This window comes from Maylandia zebra, linkage group LG15 (assembly GCF_041146795.1).
Source record: "Maylandia zebra isolate NMK-2024a linkage group LG15, Mzebra_GT3a, whole genome shotgun sequence".
NCBI classification, from domain to species: domain Eukaryota; kingdom Metazoa; phylum Chordata; class Actinopteri; order Cichliformes; family Cichlidae; genus Maylandia; species Maylandia zebra.
The window spans coordinates 8,233,935-8,254,384 of record NC_135181.1 but is presented as its reverse complement, the minus strand read 5'-3'; the positions used below and the strand labels follow the sequence as shown (position 1 = coordinate 8,254,384).

General features: G+C 38.0%; 2 protein-coding genes and 1 long non-coding RNA gene across 10 annotated transcripts; 2 read left to right on the top strand and 1 right to left on the bottom strand.

Moving 5' to 3' along the window:
• The first annotated feature begins 3,919 nt into the window (after nucleotides 1-3,919).
• LOC106676072 (uncharacterized) lies at nucleotides 3,920-9,259 on the top strand. Of its 6 annotated transcripts, none has more exons than XR_013093109.1 (5): nucleotides 3,920-4,095; nucleotides 5,867-5,920; nucleotides 6,480-6,560; nucleotides 7,310-7,643; nucleotides 8,622-9,259. It is a non-coding gene; the product is annotated as an uncharacterized LOC106676072 (long non-coding RNA). The 6 variants fall into 6 exon arrangements; XR_013093108.1 differs by lacking the exon at nucleotides 7,310-7,643 and adding an exon at nucleotides 5,649-5,723 and having other exon boundaries at nucleotides 6,536-6,560; XR_001342182.2 differs by lacking the exon at nucleotides 7,310-7,643 and having other exon boundaries at nucleotides 6,536-6,560.
• A 3,404-nt stretch (nucleotides 9,260-12,663) lies between these two features.
• mtfr2 (mitochondrial fission regulator 2) lies at nucleotides 12,664-16,981 on the bottom strand. Its single transcript, XM_004541946.6, has 8 exons — nucleotides 16,827-16,981; nucleotides 15,968-16,150; nucleotides 15,725-15,829; nucleotides 14,501-14,625; nucleotides 14,055-14,263; nucleotides 13,665-13,944; nucleotides 13,299-13,479; nucleotides 12,664-13,186 (listed from the first exon to the last, which is right to left on the bottom strand). Exons 2-8 carry the CDS (start codon nucleotides 16,037-16,039, stop codon nucleotides 13,133-13,135), a joined length of 1,026 nt encoding a protein of 341 aa, XP_004542003.1. The 5' UTR covers nucleotides 16,040-16,150; nucleotides 16,827-16,981; the 3' UTR covers nucleotides 12,664-13,132.
• Nucleotides 16,982-17,006: 25 nt separating this feature from the next.
• Nucleotides 17,007-20,447, top strand: armc1l (armadillo repeat containing 1, like). 3 transcript variants are annotated; one of them, XM_004541948.5, is made up of 7 exons: nucleotides 17,007-17,128; nucleotides 17,559-17,730; nucleotides 18,829-18,920; nucleotides 19,139-19,307; nucleotides 19,396-19,509; nucleotides 19,712-19,786; nucleotides 19,894-20,447. In XM_004541948.5, exons 2-7 carry the CDS (start codon nucleotides 17,578-17,580, stop codon nucleotides 20,086-20,088), a joined length of 798 nt encoding a protein of 265 aa, XP_004542005.1. In that variant the 5' UTR covers nucleotides 17,007-17,128; nucleotides 17,559-17,577; the 3' UTR covers nucleotides 20,089-20,447. The 3 variants fall into 3 exon arrangements, with proteins under 3 accessions (XP_004542005.1, XP_004542006.1, XP_004542004.1); XM_004541949.3 differs by lacking the exon at nucleotides 17,007-17,128 and adding an exon at nucleotides 17,131-17,249; XM_004541947.6 differs by lacking the exon at nucleotides 17,007-17,128 and adding an exon at nucleotides 17,236-17,258.
• The last annotated feature ends 3 nt before the right edge of the window (nucleotides 20,448-20,450 follow it).

Sequence of the window (20,450 nt, the reverse complement as noted above, 5' to 3'; positions counted from 1 at the left end):
AAAATACATTTGTGGGTTGAGCGGCAGATTTGAGTATGTGAGTTGCACCCATTAAAAATTTGCCAAAATTTTCTCTGCCATTGCCCAACAGCTTATTCTGCTATTGAGTCTTGTTTTAAGTTTCTTTTTGAGCTTCAGCTGCCTGACTGGCAACACCTGTGAGCATGGACCCTGTTATAGCGTCACTTGTTGTCTGCTCCAAGTATGCCATATTTGACTGATCTGGATAGGTCTTGTGCCATAGGACAACTTCAAGCTGGTGTTCTGTGAACACAAGTTGCAGCATTACTTGGAGTGAGCCCAAGTATCATCTCGAAATTGAAGACCGAGTTTCAGATAATGGGAGATGTCACAGGCAGGCCGCAAAGTGGGTGTTCTAAAAAGATGACACCACAGGATGACTGGTTCCTCACCCTGTCGGCACTTAGGAGCAGTAGGCAGTCTTTTACAGATTTTTCAGAATGAGATACTGAGACAATCTGGAACAGACTGCACACAGCCAATGTCCCAACTCACAGGGCTGCAAGGAGGCCTACTATGACTACTCTTCACCATCAGGCCTGTTTGCGCTGCTGTCAGAAACAGAGATGGGCAGTAATGCATTACTGTAATCTGATTACTTTTTTCAATTAACAAGTAATGTAAGGGATTACTATTGCAAAAAAGTAATGAGATTACTGTTATTTTCCTATAAGCACGCTGCGTTACTGCATAAACTGTCATGATTTTGTTTGTGAGAGTGTCTCATGACAATGATGTAAGCACGTGCAATGCCTGTGGCAGCAACAGACGTGAGAACGACCATGCAGCGTTTAAAGCATGGAAGTACTTACTTCCATGTAGTTATGGAACTACTTGATTTGATTTATATTTTGCTGTGTTTTACTTGCATCTATTTAAAAGAGTGAGTGTAAACACAAAACATTATTTTATTTTATATGCTGGAATATGCAGAAAATAGGTTTAAATGTTAAACAATTTCTTCAAGTCAAAAACAGCTGCATATAATTAAATTTTTTGCTTAATGCAATGTGCATAAAATTAAAAGATTAAAACAAATAAAACAATTGTTAGAAAGAGGCTTTCCATTTGATTCAATGTTATATGATGGATTATGCAGAGAAAATAGAATTGGGCTGAAAGGTCTATTGCTTTATTGTGTATTATGGTTATGTATCATGTTTTTGAAAAGTAACGAAGTAACGAAGTAACTAATTACTTTTGAAAATAAGTAATCAGTAAAGTAATGGGATTCCTTTTTTGGAGAAGTAATCAGTAATTAGTAACTAATTACTTTTTTCAAGTAGCTTGACCTACACTGAGTCAGGAAACATGTGGAGGAACATTGAATCTGGATTCTGCCTACAGCAGCTAGATCGTACGTTCAGACTGTCATAGCTTTTGGTGGAGACAGTGTGATCATGTTTGGCAGCATCTCCCTCACTGAAGAAACAAGACTTGTCATAATTGGAGGCAATCTCAGTGCAGTTACATATCAAGATGAGAGTTTGCAACCAGCGATAATCCCATGTCTCTAAGTTCTGGGACCAAAACCTATCCTCCAAGATGACAAAGCTCAGTTTATCAGAGACTACCTCCAGAATTTAGAGTGGAGAGGATGGAATAGCCTGCCTGCCGTCCTGACCTCAAACCCATTGAACATTTGTGGGATGCTGTGCTGTTTGTGCCAGAGTGACAAACAGAAACAATTGGCTGACTTGTGACAAATTCTAGTTGAAGAACCAGAAGCCATCCCACAGCAGTGTGGAACCAAGCTGGTGACTAGCATGAGAAAGAAGTGTCAAGTTGTTGTGGCTTTGTATGGTTCTTCCATATGCTATTGAAACGCCTGTTTGTTAAATGAATAAGTTCTTGAATTGTCTTGTTTCTGCAGACTTCAATCATCCAATCCAGTAAACAGGACCAAACCAGAGTCAATAGCAGATTAAGCTGTTTGGCATTGGCAGGGAAGATTTGGCAAGTTTTTCTATGGGCACAATCCGCATACTCAGTTCTGCTGCTCAACCTACACACTCATTTTCCTTAAAATGTGGCACCATTTAAGGGGAAATAAACATGCTTTCCAAATATATAAGATTTACTGCTAAGAGGCATTGTTATAACAACATAATAATCAACCAAACATAAATTTCCTTTTTGTGCCAAGTTAATTTGCATAACAGTGGATTTAAAAAAATAAGTAACAAACATTTCATTATAGCTTCTGAAAGTTTATTGGCACTTTCAAACATTAAATCTGTAAAATCATAATTTAGATGGTAGTATGGAGGAAGCAAAACTGAATACACTGACATAAGACACGGACCTTCAAAGTAAAACAGGAAACACACTGACTGAACTTAAGATAAGTAAACTTAGAACAGAGACAGGGGAGACAGAACATTAGGACCTGAGACATGGGACAGGAAGGCACAGAGTACACAACACAGAACACAGGGAAGCCAAATAACATAACCTAAGAACTAGAACTCAGGATATACAATTGAACTAGGGAGCTAGAAATACTAGCACAGAAACAAAACTGAAACCTAACAACCAGGAACTATAAAATTGGACAAGGTGGGATTACACACTATGGCACAGCACACAAGAGAAACGGGAGATAATAGTTAATAATAGTTACTAATAATAGTTAATAGTTATGAGTGCCTCAAAGAGTTACCCATTTTGTGAGCTGTGTTGTGGGATTTCTCTTTAGCGTATTGTCCTTTAATGTATTGTCTTGATGAAATGCTTTCATGTTATTTAGTTTAGTATGTCTGGTTCACACCTCATTCACGCTGGGAAACAGACGGTGAGAAACTGGTGAATGTCTCCCAGGAGACGGAAGCTCACACAGGAAGACTTGACCCCAGAGTGGGGGAGATTCACACAGGTGATAGAGAGTTTTCTGTTTAGAGCCAAGGTGTGAACTGCAACTGTAAAAGCCTTTTGTTCCGTGACAGTGTTTAAAAGGGACCTGAACTGTTCATTGTCAGAGACGACTTTCAGTGCCCCGTGACTGACGTCTCTCCTCATGCATGGGAAATAAAGTGTTGGGTTTTAACTGCTCATTGTGTCTGCAGGCTTTGTTAATAAATTTCCACAACAGCTGTCAGCTGTCTGTTGCTTACAGCAGCAACAGAAGTTACTAAAGAATGCAAAAAGGGGTAATGTGTGACAAAGGACCCATTGTTTAAACCAACAGCACAATCATTGATAACATTAACAACAATATTCATGTGTTGTTGAAATATAACAGCTGAGTTGAATAAACCAAAAGGTATGATTTAACACTTAGAGCCCCCGAGATCAGCCAGTTGGCCAGAAGGAGCGATAAAGGCTGACAGACCAATAACTTTGTCTATCAGGCAGACAGGCCACCTACTCCCTTTTCCTTGTCACTCTTCCTTGAACTTAGTAGAAAACGTCATGAGTTTAAGGAAGACTGTGTAGGAGAATTAACTATCGTTTATAGTTAACTTGTTGTTGAAAATTCAACATGTATCAGCAGGATATGGAAATATACTTCTAAAGAACATTTCATGATCTGCAATACTTTGGCATATTTATTGATTGTCTTCGCGAACAGTGTGAGGGTGCATGGCTATGAATTGTGGAACAGAATTATCTTCTTTCCTGTCATAAAGAATGGTTTCATGTGTCCTCTGGTAAATAAGTTATTAAAGAAAGCATTTAAGCACTTTTCCTAAAAATTTAGGGAATTTTACCCAGCTCTTTTTATGGACTACCATGCAGATAATACTGGGTCACTTTACTTAGAAATAGAAACTTTCATGATATCCTTTTGTGTCGAGCTGACATTTTCTCCTGCGCCTCCCATAACCATCTGTAAAACTCCTAGTTTGCTTCAAAGGCAGGGTTCTTCCTGTTTACCTGCATTCCTGTCTGACACACCTAGAAGCTGGTGGTAATCAGCTCACCTCTGTGCAACTGATTCCTTTACAGCTGACGAAATCCCTCACTTCTGGGAAAAGGAGTATAACCTGGAACATTAAGGGAGACATGGAGCAAACATGAGGAGACAGGCTGAGGAGACAAGGATGAAACACAAGGAGAGGAACAAAGGAACAGGTAAGTGAGACAGAGACAGAGAGAGGGAGTGAGACACATAGGGAGATCACAAACAGGAAAAAAAATCAGACAGAGAGAGAATAAATAGAATAGAATAGAATAGAATAGAATTCAACTTTATTGTCATTGCACATGCACAGGTACAGGGCAACGAAATGCAGTTTGCATCCATCCAGAAGTGCTTTAGTGATATAGATATATTACAATATATATTAGCAATAATATAGATATGTGAGTATATTACAGAAATGGGTCTATTATGGTATGTTATAATGTACACGGTATGAAGTATGTTGTGAATATTCTATAACTATAAGTATGTACAGGCTGTAGTGAGTACAAGCTATGTACAGGATATGAACAGGATATAAATATGAAAAAAACTATACAGAATATGAAATAAATAACTTTACAGAATCTGGGATATACAGCTATACAGAAATGGGAACTATGCAATAATAAAGACATGACTGGGGAAACATAAACTCAGAGAACACGACAAACTCTCACAGGAAACACAGGGATGAGACAAAGACACAAAAGGAACCTGACTGTAGTAGAAATACAAATAAGCTCAAAGACATAGACTCAAAGAACCAAACTCAAGATTAAACTATATAAAGCTTGAACTTAAATCATCTTCATAATGTAAAGGAAAGAATCATGAATTCAAAACTAAAAACCCAGCACCCTGACACTTCCTAAAAAATTTGACTATTCATCCACAACCTACTTGTGAGACCAAAAAAAACCCCCCAAAAAACATGCTAGAGATGCAAAAATACATGCAAATACATACTGAAGTCAGCTGGCCTCTTCCTGAACTTTGAAGTTGCTATTGATAATTACAAAATGACTCTTTGAAGCATCTAATATATGCATCTAATCCTGCCAGTGAGGAAGGCTATCTTCTTTTTCTCTTATTTGAGATACTGGGGAAGTGTGGACCGTAAACCACATTCATCGTACTGTACACTGTTTAGACAAAAAGAAGAAGTGCGTTTTGAGCTAAACCAAAGTGAGAGTGAGAGACTGTGTACACTTCATTTGAGAGCACATGTTAAATAGTGCATCTTCAGCATAGAGGGAATACCTAGTTAAAAATCTTGTTAAAAGTTAATAATTTTCATAAAAAGAAAATTAGTGCTTTTATATTTTTCATTATTTAAACATAAATTGTGTTTACTTTGTAAAATACAAATATATGCTTTCAACAGAAACAGAAAACTAAAACATAAATTAAAAAATATTAGGAATTAAATGGTTTTAAAAATACTAAAATACAATAACTAATAGTTTTGCATGACGAGCATTTATGTACATATATATCTGTGAATAGCATTCATTTGTGTCATGAATAGTTAGACATGATAGCACGCCAAGTTTGTACGTGTTGACATACTTCCGGAAAAATGGACGCTATCAACGTGTATCTTGCCATTCCACATCACTCATATGTAAGGTTGAATTTTAGCTTTAAAAAGTATTTGGTATTATAATATAACCATTATATAGTATATTTAACTCCATAAAGCTTTTTTGTTTAGTTGCAGGTTGAGTTTAACCTTGTGATCAAGGGCAAACTATCACCCATTACGCCAAATATGTTTACTAGCGCTGCCCACGAAGTAAGGTTTTCATAGGGTTTAGCAACAAACAGACCATATCCAGGACAACATGCTTTTCATAGCAGTATAATAGCACTACAATGCGACACAATGTGATATGAATCATGTGTTTTTTGTTTGTTTTTCTTTTTTTTGCATTCCAGGAACCAGAACCGATGGACTGGACTGCTTACGGTGAACAACCAGTTCCTGGCCGGGTACTTACACACTTTTCTACTTACATTGTCAGTTTGTGTTTATTACATTAAACACACAGTTTGTGTTTATTACATTAAACACAAACTGACAAACTTCATTACATTATTGTGGATCTATATTCAGTACCTGTTTGTATACATGCTAGATGTATAACCCTCTCAAGGCAGGCATTGCAGATTTGAAACAACCTGATTACCCCACATACATATTTTATGAGGTTTTTTTTTACTCAGAAGTACCACTGCAGGTATTCTTTTGTGCATTAGCAACAAAAACTTAATTTGAGCCTGAGAGGGATAACCTTTTTGTTGAACTAGTATAAACTAGTAGAAAAGTAGAAAACTAGTAAGCTTAAAATACTCTGCAGAATTAAGCAGATTTAACAGCTTACAATAAGCTTTGAATTCTGCTTTGTAGAATAGACTAGACATTTAATTTTTAATTTTAAGCAAGTTCCATTATGTACTGTTTAAAAATTAATTTACAACATACTGTTATTGCCACTGCTTAAATAAACAGGTGTTGTGGTTTATGCATTTGCCTTTATTTTCCATTCAGTGCCGCTGGACCATTTGTCTCCTCCATGGATGACGACGTCACCCCAATGGAGATAGACTAAAAGGTTCAGCATACCAAAAGGTAAAACATTTTTTTAGATCAAGCAAAACTTCAGTTGTTTTTCTTGCAATGCCCTTTTTAAAATTCAGACTCAAAACAAATTCACCCGTAAACATACTTAAAGAACTTCATTATGACAGTTGTGGAATGTCGGATCCATGTTTTTGCATAAATATAACGGACAGTAACACCTTTTGCTTAGTTTCAACTTTGTAAACTAATGGATATGAAGTTAAGTCATAAAGATGTGACTTGGATTTGGATTTGGAAGCTGTTAATGAGAATTCTTGACCAGAGTAGAAACTTTCAGGAGTGTCTAAATCAAAAATGTAATAACAAAGAAAAATCCTTTATCAACATTCACAACATGTGGAATATTTTTGTTGAGTCTATAATCACTAGACAACTTAGTGAATGTGATGCTGTATGAGGGTTTACCCCAAGATATTTTTCCTAACCTCATGAACAAAAGGACCAGATTAGACTTTGCTGAAAAACATTTCAAGAAAGACTGCCCAGTTTTGAAATAACACTGTTTAGACAGATGAAACCAACATTTGTAAAAGCTTGTAAAAGAAAGATTAGATTGCAAAATTATAAATCCAGCTAGGTAAAGTACGTATTTGTACAATGACACAATCTCCACCAAAAAGTAATTGGTAATACATATCAGTCTAAATAAATTATTTTAGAATTATTTCAAGAAATCCTATAGCTACTTTTGGCCACTCCCTGATTCAACAGAGGGTACTCCATTTTTTATTTCACAGATTTTTATGCTGGATAGCCTTCCTGATGCAACCCCAAAGGAATTTCTGTCACGGGTTGCCGGGGCAAGCCGTGTGAATTTATCAAAGGACCCAAGATACGGATATGCAGTGAAATGAGAGGGCTTTATTGACACAAAACTCGAGTGATAACAAACAAAAGGAGAGTGTGGCGAGAAACCGAACTTAGACAAACTACACTGAGAAAACTAAAACCTAAACACCAAACCTGAACACGAGAGAAAGCAACTTGTAGGGAGAATTCACAGGATGACGGCAGGAGATTCACAGACACGAAAACGCCAAATAACACAGACGAACCAGCAACAAGGACGAGGTAACACACACTATAAATACACGCGCCAGGAATCAGGGGATGGGAAACAGGAGGGGAACACACCTGAAAGATATAACAGCTGACGAGGCAGGGGAAACATAAATAGAACACACTGACATAAGACGGAGACCTTCTCAATAAAACAGGAACTTACACATGCAAGGACACGGACTAAGAAACATGGACTTAACACAGGAATACATGGGCAGAACCGAATAAACACTAAACAGAGGAAGAACAGAACCAAAATCACAATAACAGAAAACACAAAACGCTGGGTCAAAAGGACCCAGGATCATGAGAATTTGTGTCTCATATTATCTAGCCATCTTTAGTTGCTGCTTGTTTGTGGGTCTCTCTACCTTCAGTTTTGTATTCAGTAACTGAAAAGCTACTCTGTTAGGTTGAGATCAGGTTCGCTTGACCATTAAAGAATTTCTCATTTCTTTGCCTTTAGAAAATCTTTGGCAGCTGTTGCATTTGCTTTGGATCACTAGCCAATGGCACCATTAAGCACTGCTCCATCAGTTTTGCTGCATTTGGCTTAATAAATCAATATAAATTAGTGGCTGGGTTCCACTGAGAACCATGCATACCATAACACTGCCTCAACCATGTTTCATAGGCAAACATCCTTTGGATGCTTCTTAGTAATTCCGGTACAGATCATTATTGGTTTCATCTGCCCGAACACATGTTTTTTTTTCCTTTTCTTTTTTTCAGAACTGTGGAGGCCCATATAAATGTTTTCTGGCAAAGTCTAATCTGGTCTACCTGTTCTTTATTGTAATAAGAGATTCCTTCCTTGTTATAAACTGTCTCTATTTTACTTCGTGAAGGTGTCGCATGATTGTAGATTTTGACAGTTATACATGTAACTCCTAAAGAGTGTTCTTCACTTAGTTCAATGTTGTGACATTGTTTTTCTTAACCACAGAAAATTCTGTGATCACCCACTTGTATTCTGTGGTCTTCCAGGCCGTCAGCACAGACCCTCCCCTAGCCCCGCTGCACGCAGCCGCGAGGAAACAGTCACCGGAAAGCCAACAGAGCCCCTAACCGGACATGACCGCTACCCCGGGTTGAGCCCCCCAAGGAAGATGCCTCCGGGGAACCCCCCCGACGCCCTAAGCCTGTCCCTACCCCCACACCAATCACAACAGTGAAGGCGGGACCAAACTATGACCCCCCACCCCCACTAGGTGATGGAGCTGATCAAAGGAGCCCAGAGCAATTGATCTGATGTGGTGGCAGAGGCTGTATCAAGACTAATGTAATCTAATAGATAATTTCTATATTGGTTAGAATTAAGATTATTTTTATTTTTCCAGTTCATGAGGACTGTTTTCTTGGCTATGCATAGGGCAGTGAAAATCATATGGGCGATATTCTTTTCTGAAGTGACATTATCTAAGCTGCCCAACAAACACACTAAGGGGGAAGTTGGAATGTTACATTTCAGACACTTCGATAAGTCTTCACATATCTCGCGCCAAAACTTCTGAACTGGTGGACAGAACCAAAGAGCGTGGATATAATTGTCCGGTGAATTGGTTTGGCAGTGTGAGCAGTTGTTGGTAGACGTAAAGCCCATCTTGAACATCCGATGACCTGTATAGTGCACTCTATGTAATATTTTGTATTGAATTAATTGAAGACTGGGATTTCTAATTAGATGAAAGGTTTTTAAGCAAATCTGAGACCAGAAGTTTAGGTCTAAGTTAACTGATAAATCCGCTTCCCATTTTGCAATAGGAAGTGATATTGATTCATCTGTTTTAGAAAGCATTCTGTATATTTTGGATAGTAATTTGGGGGGTTTAAGAGTAAGAAATTGAACCACACTTGGTGGTGTTTGTAGTTCAACTTGACCCGGTTTAAATTTCTTTTTTACTATGGATTTAATTTGTTGATATTCTAAAAATCTTTTCTTGTTGATCCCATATTGTGTAACTAGTCCATCAAATGAAATAAATTCTGTTCCTTCTAGTATATGTTTTTTTATATAGTATATATATAAAAAAAATCTGGATTTTAAATTTGGTCTGGATACATGAAAAAGTTATGAAATTTAAGCAGCCTATTTCAGTACACACTAATAAAAAATATATTGGAACAATTAGAAGAAGACAGTGACAATTTCTGAATTATATGTAGTTGAATTTACTGCAAAATAAAGCAAATATCTGAAAAAATAATCACTGGGGAAACATGCATATATTTTACATCACATCTAGAATTGTTATAACAATGCGTGAAAAAAAAATGGTGTGAAAGTGGGTCAACTGACCTTTTTATTAAAAGAAATGTTTTGATCAAATTTATCAGTAATCATTATAAATGTAATTGCTGTAGATTTTGAAAAAAAGTTTTAAAGCGGGTTGACGGACCTTTTTTCACAAGAATATATCTTGAAAAGTACTTGATATATGAAACTAAAATTACATAGTACATATTACATATACATATTACATACATATAAAATTACATAGTACATATTACATATTTTGTACAAATTTTAAAGACATTACACAGTGTAAAGACATTACACAGATTTGGGACCAATCAGGAAAAATAATCTCTAACCCAGCTCAAATTAATTATGTTTTTTATGCTATTTTATAAACCCCTTTATAAATCTGAATCACAGTAGTAAAACTCAAATAAAATACTTTTCTTTTGGGAACTTAAGCTTACCAAGGGTAGGCCAATGGTAATAAAAAATTAGATGCTCCAATATATATGTCCAAACTGAACCATAATATGTCTATTGCAAATTGGAGAATGTTCTAGAAATTTAAATAGATTATTATTTTTATTCTAATTTGAGTACAGTTTTTGAGATGTTCATTTTCAAGCATTGCCATATATAGCATCTGATATGCATTTTTTCCCCTTTTTTTGTGACAAGTATTCTATATGGTTTATTTTTTTGGTATTGTAAAATTCAACTACATATCATTCAGAAATTAAATTGCTGTGAACAAACATTGGACTTTTTTTTCATATTTTAACTAGCCAAAACTTGATGGTAAAAAACAACAAGAGAAAATACAGACTTTTATCTTTAATGGAGTTTGAAATATTTATGTTCAAATACTGAACATTGATGTGTTCTTAAAGAAGACCTGAAAGTGGGTCAGTGGAAAGTTTTTCCAAAAAAATAAAACTGATATGATATTATTGATGCGAACCTAAAATTTCACAGTACTGATTATGTTCAAACACGACAAAATCTTTATGCAAATTAGAAAAGGTCAAGCAGGAAATTTTCTTAACATTGGCTGATTTGAGATTGAATGACCACCTTAAAAAATATGTATTGGTCTATAGGCAAGATGACTTCTGTCAATGATAAAGGGATTTTGTAAATCCTTGTACTTTAAACAAAAATATCTAAAATATTGAAACATTTTAAAAGCGGTACAATAACAAAACCATACTTCTTTAAATCAATTTTTTTAAGCATTGCACAATTACAAACGTGCACTTCCACTTAACACAGAAAGTTTGTGACACACTTGTTTGAACTGTAATTTAAGGCAAAACTCAAAAACATAATTCTGTAATTCTAGTGTAACACCACAAGCATGTTAAGTTGTAACAGAAAAATTACTAAAATGTTCCATAGCAAAGTAGTAAAGCTCAATGACCAGACAGCAGTCCTTCAAAAGTATTCTTCAACTCAGGAGAGTATCCAGAGGAGCACAGTTAGCAGTTGTTCCAGTGTTTACTGACTTGTGTAAGACCAAAGAATAGTCCTGATGCCCTCTACTCATTGGCATCTGTGTTTTGTGTGTTCACCATTCTCAATATGGTCTCCCTAGTGGACTTGGGTTAGTGTAATGAACCTGTGTTTCACAATGTTCTCCTTTGCATCAACTGAAAACTGAGGAACATATAAGATTGTGGGCCAAAATGTCATTTAGCTGGCTGAGCTGAATGTCTCAGATTCTAGGGAAGTCACAATACCACTACAAATATCAGATTATATGAAAAGTATCAAAATTATGCATTTTTACCACAGAGAGAAATATCATTCAGCACATTTCTTTCTTATCTCCAAAAATAAACAGACATCCAACCTGCTGGTGAAATATGAAATATGTTTGTGTAATCCAGTTTTTTGTTTTTTTGAACAGGTGTAATTTATTTCAGGTGTCCATAATATCTAAGGCGTCAAAATGTCAAGAATTAGATTGACATAAATTCAGTGAGAAGAATGAAGTCTTTTGGGATCCTACGTAATCAGTCAGAGCAAATACTTCATAATACTGACAAGTATGAAATGTTGATTAAGAAAGTGAGAAAAGAGAAGAAGATAACAAGGCATCCTAAATAAATGACAGTAAAATTGACTATAAGCTGACAATTACTAGCAGGATTTCTATTGTAATGAACATTTTTTTGTGTTACACTGTCATTATTGGTCAATCAGTGTCACTGTGTGTAACCTGTGGAAGATGCAGTGCCAGGAAAAAGTAAGCAGCTTCCTCTTATGAGTGTGTGAGAGGTTTCCCTTTCCAAAATATTGCTACTGCCCCTGTCAAATGCATGCCAGTAGAAACCTAAAGAGGCCGAAATTGTAGTGTACAGTTGTCCCTCGCTATAACGTGGTTCACCTTTCGCGGCCTCGCTGTTTTGCGGATTTTAATTTTGTGCAATATTGCATTTTTTTTTTTTTTTTACTGTGCATTGTGTTCTGCGTCCTAATTGGCTGTTGACCATTTCAATCAATGTTAAGTTACATAAATCTTCGATCGCTAGCAGTGTGACTCTGAAGTGCTGTACTGTATGTTTGTAAGTTTTCTCTGCAACAAACAGACAATGTCGACTAAATGTTGTCACCTGCGGGTGCCTTCGATTTCAATCTATAATACTGCACTGATTTTTCAACAAGGTTTGAACTTTGAGATGGCTTAAACAAGAGAGAAAAGTGCGAAAATGTTCATGCCTGTCTGAGAAAACTGTATAAAGTCTGTTATAAATTGAAAAATTAAGATAACAACACTTTCATCAGTGCACTTTAACTCTTTAATAAAATAGAAATATCCTGCTAACAGTTGCATAGAATAGAGCTCTATGAATCTCAGAATCCACTCTTACAGATTTCACTTGGTTGAGGTAAGAAGGTAGGGCTCACAAAGTGAAACATTAATGCAGGCAAGCTGCACCGCTTACCTGAAATTCATTATATTATTTGCTTTAAAAGGTGGTTTGCACAAACATATTGCTAAGAACAGTTAAAACAGTTAAGAATCCAATGACAAAAAAAAACCTTTGTGTACAAACCCCTTTGTTTACAGCAGCTTAGAAACATACACATTTTAACATAGTTAGCACATTTAAAATCCCAACAGACACAGAGACAAGCACATTGTAGTCCATAATAAGACAAAGTAAGGACAAGCAAAAACACAAGTCAGTAGCTGCAGTAGTAATCCGCTGTGAGGCACATCTGTAGGAGCTGTTGATGCTGATGTCACTCTTTAATGATGTAACAGGTGGCGGTGTCCCCGACTTCGCCGAGGGGGGTGAGGAACCTGCAACAGAAGAGGTGTCAGGTTAGGAACTCTCCTTCAAGCACATCATCATAGGGGATGGATAACATTTTTTAACTTCTCAAAGATCTCAGCGCATCTATGGAAAACAAACCTTAGGTGACTCAGGACTGCCGAAAGGTGAGAGCTCAAGGGAGTTCTCTTTGTCAGAGGAAGTGTTGTGGCGGAGATGGGTGAACTTTTTCTTCAGTGCTTCAGCAATCAGAGCTGCCGGGTCATTAAGCAATGCCGTACCTCCTTTACTGCGCCTCCTAACTGGTTTGCCCCCTGGAGATCTGCAAAACAGAATGAATATGCTTTGTTAGGTGGGGGGGGGGAAAGATCTACTTCAAATTACAGGAAAACAAGCAGGAAACGCCAGGATGCTGAACTACTGGTGCAATGAAGAAAGCATTCTGCAGCTTCAGATATAAAGAGTTACATTTTTAATGATTAGTTTTCTTTAAATCTGCATATTTACCTCTTCACTGAGCGCAGTTTAACATGATTTAAGTCCTTTAGAACATCCAGCATGGAGGGCATCCCTTTATTTTCAGACCCCTTGGTCCTCTGGTGACCCTTATCGAGATCTTTCTCATCCTTCCTTTCCTTTGACCCAGTGAAAATGCTAGGGCAGGGAGGAGGAGGGGGTGGTGGTGGAGGAGGAGGAGCCACATGGCGAGGTGTGGAGGTGAGCGCTGGAAGTGGATGGGAAAGGGAAATCCCAGGTGAGGCAGGCTCATTTGGGGATTCAACCAGACCTAAAACACGATGAAAAATAAAACAAGAAAAAAGAAAGAAACACTCAGTTGGTGTTCTGAGAAGATGAAAGCATCTTGAAAAATGGGACAAAGACAAACACATTGTGTACCTGAGGCTGGAGCAGCAGTAACTATCAAAGCAATCTGAGCTCGCAGTTTCAGCAGCTCACTCTCCAGCGCTGTGATCTTCTTCAGAGCTTCTGAATCAGGCGTCTGTCTTACAGGTGGCCCTCCTCTCTGAGCTCGTATGAATGCTGGTTCTGGACATCTCATCACATCTTGATTTACAGTACTTCGCCTTACTGGAGGTAGGTGGTTCCTACGGAGACCCCACATCATTCGTATATTAATTTAATGTCTTACAGTTGTCTGGACAGAATGATCAATGCTGTCCTTTCATCTCACAAACATAAAAAGGTAAGATTCTGTGTAAATGCAGTGACATTAATCACATCCAACAAGACTGCCTAATGAGTGAATTTGTATGTTTACTTTTATGGAATTCAGGGTTGCAGGGAGGGTGATTTTATCTGTGCTGTGTCATTTTTGTTTTTACCTCGTTTTAGCACAGCTGTCACCCTCATCCTCAAACACCCACATGACATCAGCAAAGGAAGGGATGGCTGGTGTGTCCACAATGGGCTCGATATATTCATGGTGCCTATGGCCGAGCAAAGCGACCTGAGGAGACAAGGATAAGGAGGGATTACACGCTGTAAACGAGTACACAAGAGAAATAAGAGTCAAGAGATTCTAAAAACAGTTATGATAACATTAACTTCTTTTCATAGTGAAGCCTTGATTATATTCTATTGCAGACAAGGACAATTAGAGACAGTATGGGTGGTCATTCCTCTTATATTTCCTTAAAGCCCACCAAGTCCACCAGCAAAGCAAGAGGAAAGCTCCAGGGCTGGAAAATGAAGTCAATGCACAAATGCCAAAAGCTGCAGCTCCTCTTTAAGATAGAAAAGAAGTCTGTAGTGTGGGGACACAGACTGCTATTATTGTTATTATCAACAACAACATAGACAACAGTAGAATGAATGAATTAAATAGTTTTTAATTAAAAAGCTGTCAACATGCCAAATGTTACATTGATCAACTGTAGGGTGACCAACTGTCCTCTTTTCCCCGGACATGTCCACTTTTCACGTTCTGTCCGGGGGGATTTTCGAGATTGATAAAAATGTCCAGGCTTTCCTATATTCCGACAGAGGACCCATGTGTGCTGCTGCTTTGTGAGTTGTTCTACGCTTACACACGGGACAGACAGCGCACAGCAACGCGCGTAATAATGTTTAAAAGATCCCAAAGCACAAATGGATCTTTTCAAATGAATTGCAAAAGAAATTTCCCTCGTATCGACCAAGTACTGGTAATTTTTCTTATGCAGATGAGGCATTATTTCTGTACCATTATTTAATTCAAGTTTTTTTTGCACTTGTTGACTTGTAAAAGCCTATATGACATAGTTTACAATTCATTAACCGCACAGAGAAGGCATCGTTTAAATATGTTAAATATGTTTCTTTAAGCAAGTTCTTCATGACTGAGCCAAGTGTCCTCTTTTTTGGAAATCAAAATGTGGTCACCCTTATCAACTGCAGCTCTTGATTGTTTTATGCATGTACAAGAGAAATGTATTGTTTTCATTGCAAATAGCCATTTGTGTTGTATATTATATGCAACCGTGCATGCAAGTGTATGGACTCATTTAGCCAGCAGTGCTGACTGGGTAAAGTCAAACATGTTTTGTAAAACACAGATTGTACAATACCTGAAACTGGACACGTGGTGTCGGTGTCAGTGGGAGATTTGATCCAATCATCCGCACAATGCTGCGATACTGACCGCACAGCGGACTATTCCACACTGGAACCAGCTAAAATGCACGATGACACAGACAAGACAGAAACATAATGTCGCAACGTCAGATCACTGATTCAAGCAACCCACGGATGCCTCAGGAGTTTGAGTATTGCAAAACAAAAGAATGACACAAGTGCGTCTGTGCACATACCACGTCTGGAGGAACACCAAAGTACTCCAGGACGATGCGCAGCACATAAAGAACATCCTCTGCTAGGGACATTGGAAGGATGTTTTCTTGCACCAGCTGATGACTGCAAAGCTCTGCTTTCTGCTGAGTGTCTTGGTGGGAGGCCAACACAGAAAGGATGGGTCTAAGTCACATGCTTGAAACCTGAAACAAAACAACAAGAACAAAAAACCCAAAAATAACACATACGTAAAGTAAGATAATGCCTCACAGTAAAAATCACATATGAAACCAACAAACAAATAATGGTTCAAATATTGATACTAGGAAAATAATAACAATAATGATGATAATGACTATAGTAATCTGATAATCTGTGACCACCGATTCCTTCATCTGCCACTTCTCTGCAGAGGAAACACCACGACTCTCAAACCTATAGACTTACAGAGTTTAAAATATAACGAATGCATAGGTTTGTATTGATAACAAAGTAGCTTCAGACAGTTAGAGTTAAACATTGGAATTGTCAAGGTCAGAAAAACGTTAAACCCATACGAGAATGACCAGGACACAACCTACAACAGCAAAATGAAAGTAAGTGCAGCCAACGGTCGGTTGCTGCCATCACTGATGCTCAGAGACAAATGTCGGTCTCTACTACTGGATGTTGATTCGGCAGCAATCTCTCAGTGTACCAGCACACTGGAGAGAGCATGGCTGACTTTAGGTGTAAGTTACACAGTGTCCTGCCGTTCTGAGCAGTGGGGGCAGAGAGGCACCGCAGTGGAAAAGCTGCGTGGATCATCAAAATTAACGTGCATGACACCTCCGGGATTTCACACGATAAAAAGAAAAAAAAACATATAGTCGCACTTACCGTCAAAACGTGAATTAGCAGCTACATTTCTCCCAAGCCATGTTCCCAGACGATACTGTAAACTAAATGATATTCACCGAGAATCTGCAGCTTCCCTTTTTTCGCTCACGCGTTCAGATTAAAAGGAGTCTGTAAAGTCAAATAACGCTGCAGCAGCGAGACGTCTTCTGGTTGGCTGTGGATACAGAAGTAGTAAGAGCAGCCAATAGGGGTGGGCGACTTTGCGGCGTAAGCGGAGGCTAGTCGACCAATCGGGTGATTGCACCAAATTTGTATTTGTGCACGAGCTGCTTCTGCCCTGGGTAAGAAACATTTAGCTACAAAACTACAGTTTAATTATAACTGTGATATATTTTAATAGAATAGCAGTTAAAGTGATTCCCCAATATCTGGTTATGAAGATGGAGCGAAAAAAGAGGAAATGTATTTTTTGTTAAGTTTATTTAGCCTTTTCTCCTAAAGTAGTTAGCTAGCTTCTTTGGCTAGCCACATTCTCAACGGCAGCGTAGCTGCTTGACTTGTTAACATTAATCCGGCCTGTATGTTTGACAATGTTGGTAGTTTTGAAACATTCATTAGGAATTGTAGTATGACCTCACACCGGACAGTTTTGGGATAGGAAAAGCTATTCAACAGCCGCACGTCGTTTACCTAACACTCTTAAGTAGATATTTTGTCCACCACATGCCAAACGTTGAGAATGACTAACTCCTTTGTAAATGTTTTTCACAGTCCGATAAAGTTGTTAAAGATGATGGATGCACTGTCGGTGGTGAGTCAGCTCCGGGACTTGGCTTCTGAGCCCCAGAACCGCGACGTGATAGTCCAGGATCAGGGCTGTCTCCCTGGGTTGGTTCTCTTCCTGGACCACCAGAACCCAGATGTCCTTTTTGCAACTCTACAGGTATGTTATTGGACGGGATTCAGATTATTTCTGAATTTCAATTAGTTACATAGTTTTAATAACATTAGGTTGCTTTCTGTTTTTAAGAGAGAGACCAGTGAAGGTGAAAGCTTTCATCATTGGGTCAAGGCTGGGCTGGAGCCTATCCAGCTGTCATAAGACTAAAGGCAGGGTACACCGTGGACATATCTATTGTGTGGCAGGACTAAACATAGTGACAAATGTTCATGCTCACATTCACAGCCAATTTAGAATTGCCTATTAATTAGATGTAGGATTTGTAAGACAGAATATTTGGAGATTTAGAAGTCTGATATTTCAATATAGCAAGCACTTTTCTTTCTTTCAAACACACACAATGTTATGGGCAGCTGTTTGTTAACTTCTTTACGCTCTACTTCAGCTCTGCTCAGATCCGACTGGCTCCTGTTTGTGATATTCCAAAGATTATATTCCCTGTTAACATATTGCTAAAAGGCAACTTTCCTTTTAGCAGAGTGCCATCTAATGGACAAACTGCTGTTTTACATTTTCATTTTTAAATGGCAGTGCATCAGCAAATAGCTAATGCAAACTCTACACAGAACGTGACAGATGGATTTGAACCTAGGACCTTCTAGCTGTGAGATGTGGCGCTAATCACTACACCACTGTGCATCATTTAAAAGACATATTTTCCATGTTTTCCAGTCTTATTACCAATTAAAGAAGGTTTTTAAAGCTCATAATGTGATTTTTACAGTGGTTGATCTTCCTAATTCAGCCCTCTCAGGGATTTGTCTCCTCATGGTCCTAAAGAAGGAATCTTTGATGTGTTATGTGAAGGTTTAAACCCCCACACTGTGAGCCTTTCTGAAAGCAAAACATAAATGTGATTACTTAGAGGTGACCCATCCATGCCTATTAAGTATACTTGCTTAATTCCTTGGGGGAGAAAAGTCTCCTGTAATCTATATTATGTGCAGGTTATATGAAGCATGTGAAATGGGTGATATGATACTTAATCTAAAGTTGATGTGCACTGATAATACCACTGTTGTGTCGCTGAACTGTAAGCATGGCTGTATATAAATCCCTTCTGTGCTATTTTGTCCTCAGACCCTACGTTACTTGGCTGAGTTATCTACCAACATCCCCACCATGAAGAATGAACTGGGTATGATGGTGAGCTTGGAGAATCTTTTGGCAAGGTGACACACCCATGGTTACTTTTACCTGTGAATGAACACATTATTTCATTTGCATTTTAATGTGGCTATGTAAAATTTACAGTGATACTTGGCTGCTTTTTCAATGCATAAATTCTGTGCCGTTTTTTTTTGCATAATAACATAGTTATAAGTTTGTAATGAAGGTGAGTGTTCACACCTCCAAAGCACATGATTAAATATAACCTTTCTCCATACAGAGATGGTCTCTCTGTTGATATCACCTCTTTGGCCAAGGAAGTTTACGATATTCTCAATGCACCTGCTAATCCTCCGCCTGAGAGAAGAAAGAAACCCCAGTTCTTTCTCAATTCTTCCAACAAGAAGGCCAAGTCCATCACTCTGCACATACAGGGCTTGGACAGCTCTGTAAGTCGACTGCTTTTTACATACAGTTCATTTATGTAGCTATTATAATCACCAGTAAGTTTAATTATGTAATCTCTCTGTCATTAAGCATCGAGGTTTGTGCGAGGAAGCTCTTCTGAAGGTCAAAGGAGTGATAAGCTTCACTTTCCAAATGGCATCCAAGAGATGTACTGTTCGCATCCGTTCAGACCTGCCCACTGAGGTAACAAGCAAAGACAAACATTTACAACCCAACATTTTACCAACAAAGTTGGGATGCTGTGTAAAATGAAAATAAAGTCAAGTAAAACCACATTTTATTCACAATAGAACATATCAAATGTTTAAAATTAGAAATTGTACCATTTTTAAGAAAAGGTAATTTTTCATTAACCTCACACTCTTCCCTGATGTCCCATTTGCAGAGTCTGGCAACAGCCATCGCTGGCACTAAGGTGTTGTCGGCCCAACAAGTGATAAAGAATGAGGCAGGAGAAGAGGTGCTTGGATACTTGAATATACTTTCAGTAAAGAATATTAGGATATGGAAGTGTAAGTTAAAGTTTAACTATGAATTTGTTTGTTTTTTAAATAACATTGTCTTCAGGTTTATATTCCTTTGAAATCATCTGGAGTGGATGTGCCTCAAAACTCAGCCCTGCCGGATTACCTCCCAGAAGAAGAGGAGAGCCCTGTGAGGGAGGTCGATCGAGCAATTTCCCGCACCACAGCCAAGGAAGATTCCAGCGGTAGCTGGCTCAACGCTGCTGCCAGTTTCCTCACAAAAACATTTTACTGGTGAATCAGTCACAGGGAGGTGCTTTTAAGACTCATTCCGGTGTATTTAACTTGGATGGACATTACTTGTTGTGAGAAACCACAGCTGAGTCCTGGCTTCTACTGTAAAGTCAGCATTTCAGTTCTTGTGAGATGATCAGATTTTGGGCTAGATCTCTTTTATTGTTTGAGTTGACTGGAAACTAAAATGCTTGAATCATCTGTCCTCATTCGGTGTAAATATTTCTTTCAAATCTGTTTTTAAAATTTCATTTCCTCCTAAAATGTACAGAAACTGTTTACAATCCTGACTGCTTCTTTCTGTCCTGTTTTTAATTGTTGCTGGTTTATGCTACAGAATACAAATGTTGTGTTGTCACTGTACTC